This window comes from Onthophagus taurus, unplaced genomic scaffold, assembly GCF_036711975.1.
Source record: "Onthophagus taurus isolate NC unplaced genomic scaffold, IU_Otau_3.0 ScKx7SY_12, whole genome shotgun sequence".
Taxonomy (NCBI): Eukaryota; Metazoa; Arthropoda; class Insecta; order Coleoptera; family Scarabaeidae; genus Onthophagus; species Onthophagus taurus.
Window position 1 is genome coordinate 19,746 of NW_027248937.1, and position 4,622 is coordinate 24,367.

Genomic DNA, 4,622 nt, shown 5'->3' on the forward strand with positions numbered 1-4,622 from the left:
GTTGGTTGGAATTGCTTCCCAAATTAATTCTGGATTATAACAACCAAGTTCACAGGACGATAGGAATGAAACCTAGCGAGGTAAATAACAGAAACGCATCGGCACTGTTAAAAACTGTATATAATTACATAAAAATTGTCGATCCTTATACCAAAAAATTTAATGTCGGTGATCACGTCAGAGTGAGCAAGCATCGACACGCCTTCACCAAAAACTATACTCCCAATTGGTCTAACGAAGTGTTTACAATACATTCTGTTCGTAATACTTTCCCAACAACATATCTGCTCAAAGATGCATCCAATGAAAAAATTATGGGTGGTTTTTATCGAGAGGAATTACAAAAAGTTAAATATCCTGACGTCTACTTGGTGGAAAAAGTGCTACGGCGAAAAGGAAATCAAGTGTTTGTGAAATGGTTAGGATTAGGTCCGTCTCATAATTCTTGGATCTCAAAAACTAACGTTCTTTAAAACGTATAAAGACCTATTTAAAAGTTTACAAGACTTTATTAACAATCGAACATTACAAATACATTATTATTATTATTCTTTACAATTTTTTTTAAATTAAATTCATTTATTCGCATTCAATCTTTTTATCAACCAATGACCCCACGCCAAAGTATTACATCCGTTCGGTAATATGTATCGTTTATCATCGCACGATGAAAGAGCAATTTTATTCTTTAATTCGGTATACATAGTATGAAATTCTGACTTAAAAATGTACATTTTTTTATGAACCGATCCGCCACATTCAACCACACGTTTATAATCGGTCACGCTTAAATGTTTATCTATAACATATTTCTTTACTCCTTTAGCCTTCTTTACATTATCATTCAACAAGGTGATGCAGTACGCCTTAGCTCCTGTTCCAACAAATGACGTTATGCACCTGTTTGGATATTCATCTTTCATTCTTCCCAACACAGATCGACCGCGAGGTATATTGTGTATATTCTCTAACGGATAATTGGACGTGTCAAAAAATTCAATATTTTCTTTTATATCCTCATATACATTGGGAGTAGTAATTTCTAGGATTAGGGAATCAGTATCGGTGTATAAAAGTGTTATGTTATTTCCATATTTAACTTTTAAGTAATCATAGAAGAAGCTGTACATTACGGTTTTCGAAAGCTCTAATATACTGAAACCCACATACAGCGGTTTGCAATAACGAACTTCCGCGACGTTCAATTGAACGGCTATCAAATTATCGCAAAATATTTTCGAAGATTTAAAATTTGGTTTAGCTATTAGGGCTTCCACGCCCGGTTTCTTATGACGACATTCCCAGTGGGTAACTAGTCTTATATCCACTCGCTTTTCCACATTTTCCATTGTCTTACCGTATACGATGTTATTCATTGCTTTGTAATGATTTTTTTCAAATTCATTCTTAGCTTTCGCACGTTTATCGGAATTGAAATCGATGTAGCTCCGCATCCAGTTGGATTGTTTAAATTCTAATACTCTGTAAATCTTCGTTAGTTTCAATCCGAACTTGATACACTGCTTTAGATTCACGTAATGAATGATGTATTTTGTTTTATTTTCCAAATTTGCTATTAACTTTGCATTTTTTGAACCTGGGGGTACAATCCGTTCTGGACAAAATGGCAAATCGTTGTGTTCATCATGTATTGCTTCCGGATACTCTAAATCTACCTCGAACACGTAACCCTTTTCGGAATCGTCTTCCGTATTGTAAATATCTAACTTTTGAATCTCTTCATCTGATAGCCATCGAAATCCCCCCGTCGGTAATTTTCGTCTCATTGCGTGTCCATACAAATTCGTAGCGTCGAGATACAAAATATAAGATGGGTCTTTGGTTTCATCAAATTCCATCATTAATTTATTGTTAGCCTTCGCACTGCGTTTAGTGCACATACTTAATCCACCGCGAATACCATTTTTAAAGAAGTGTAACATGTCTATGTCCGTTAATAATTCTAATTTTACCCCTGTCATTCGTAATAATGCATCCCAACCGAAGCCCGGCGCTGTGAAGTAATGACATGGATCTAAAGAGTAATACTTCATCGAGATGGTTCGGAAATTCTCAAATACGTCCGCCAAAAGTAAAACGTCAGACGTTAAATAAATGTCGCTATATTCGCCTAAAGTGCGACAGTTAAATAAGTTCCACACCGTTTGTGCACGACAATAATTTTCTTCGGTTATACTATCGTCGCATAAAGTATTGTAAAAACTACTTCGATCTGGCAGAGCGGTAAGATTCAGCTTTTCGAATGAATCCACAAAGGAATACGGAAAAACTCCTTTCTGACGTATAAGTCGAAACTGTTCTTCGTTCCTAAAATATTTTCTGATTTGAACGCATTGGTTGTCTTCCAAAAATGAACCCAACTTCTCTAGCGATAAAGCCATAAACCTAAATGAATCCACAAATCTCAATTTCATATGAACCCGCCTTAGCTTTCCCTTGCTGTCAATGTTTTCTCCTACGATAATTTTTTTCGAAAATGATATATACTTTTCTTTATTCTGTGCTATAACGTCCACGTCTTCTTCTTTTAATGCCATATCTTTCACAAACATATGACAATCGTAGTTCGAAAGATTGTGAAAGAATATCGGTATGAACTTTGGTAATTGATAATTGATGTTACATACAGCATGTGCGGGTCCTCTATACAACCCAGTTAGGTGATCATGATCGCACACTTTATTACCTTCTTTTATTTTGTGCGAACAAATGTGACAGATATCCTGCATCTCATGTATTAATCTATCAATAGGTGGTAATGGGAGCATTTCTTTTGGTTGGCTTAAATAATTTTTGTATATATTCAGAACGTCATGTTCCAACTTGCTCATGAAAATTTGAGCAGCATTACATCCGCGATATATTTCAAACTTCGACAATGATTCGTCATATGAACATTTTATATAATATGCAAATGCATAAGGTTCGTGTTTGAAACATTTGACGGAGTATGAATTATCATCGTTAAGTTCTGTTGCTTCCGCATCGGCGATCGGTTTCTGTAATGCTTCAAAATCTGCATACACCACGAACGGTATTTTTAATTGTCGTTCAAAATTTTCGAACTGTAGTATATTTTCCTTTTCTTCATTTCCATATTTATTTATTTTTAAATTTGTTGTTGGTAAAATTGCCCTTACCTTGCTGCAATCGTCACTTTGATGACGGATAAGTTTATTTTCTGACGTAAAGAATACCAAGCATCCGTCGCAAATATACTTTTCATGACCATTCTGCGATGCTTGCGATGATAGTAATCGAGACAGATTTTTTATCCAACAATAGTGACTATTCCCGGAATCATTTGTAACCAATAATAAATTTATATGTCTTTCTTCTTTTTGTCGACATATATACATTGTAATTATGTCATAATTCATAACACCGTCTTTAAAATACTCATTTATTCCATATACATTAATAGATAGTTTGTTCTGCTTTTCAAATACAGGTATATCTCGTAATTTAACTGGAAAAACAATATTTGAATAGTCTAAGCCGCAGTCTAGGTAATTCGGATACGAAGATGTCCTCTGTGGTAAACCGTTCGGTTCATGTAGTGCGGATGTTACAGCCCATGCAAAACATGCATCATCCGCGTTTTGTATATTTATCACAGCACGCTTTGCTTTTATTTGCGATGGTAGATCGATGTAATTAGATGCTCTGATAGGATTATATTTGTTTAAATTTAACTCCATATAGAGAATTTGCATTAAAGTCCATCCTAAATAAAATATTGAAACATTTATTTTTTAATATATAGGTATATTATGTCACATTACGCTTACCTGAATCTCGTTCCTGGAATTCTGACATTTTTGATGAAATTTCATCAATAAATTCCTTATATATTTTATACAGATCCGACGCTAATGATACTACCTTATTTTTCGTATTGAATGATTTTATTTCACAGTCTTCCTTTGATTGTAAAAAATACAAACCAAAACATTCCATATTTAATTTTACATTTCGGTGAATATCGATTGCGCTTTGTATTAGATTTAGTATTTTTTCTCGAATTCTATGAGAAAATTCATCCAAATCCACAAAAAAACCTTCTTCACTTATTCGATAACTGACGATTTTGTCACCGAATGCTCCAGCTATTCTCTCCACTCCGTCATCGATTATAACAAAAGCGTTACGCTTGTGTGCGTTGCTTCGTAAATGTGCAGAGTAACATTGTCTATTTACATAATCATCGCAAGCCTCACATTTTACTGCTTTTGGAATTTGCGGTGCGTCAAGCTTGATTCTCTTGCCAATACAAGATAATCGTTGATGTCTTTTTAAATTGTCAACTCGAGTAAAACTTTTTCCACAATCCTCACACACGACCATTTTACAATTTAATGTTGTACACTTCTACTTGTTATGAAAGAACTACGTCAATACCACATTTCGCAGGCGTTTATAAACCCTCACCGCTCCTGAAACTTATTGGGGAGGAGGAGGATGCATCGAGTGCGTTTGTATACATGTATATTTATAACTCCGTATACCTCTGCATAATAAATTAAAAAAAATATCTCGCAGGTAGATCATGACTCACTTACTAGTATTAAGTTAATTGACCTCCTCCTCGAACGTATCCC

General features: G+C 34.6%; 1 protein-coding gene across 1 annotated transcript; it reads right to left on the minus strand.

Moving 5' to 3' along the window:
* Positions 1 to 575: 575 nt before the first annotated feature.
* On the minus strand, positions 576 to 4,368 carry LOC139432262 (uncharacterized). The gene is made up of 2 exons (XM_071200742.1): positions 3,813 to 4,368; positions 576 to 3,748 (listed from the first exon to the last, which is right to left on the minus strand). The coding sequence occupies exons 1-2, from the start codon at positions 4,366 to 4,368 to the stop codon at positions 576 to 578; spliced, it is 3,729 nt and encodes a 1,242-aa protein (XP_071056843.1).
* Positions 4,369 to 4,622: the final 254 nt, after the last annotated feature.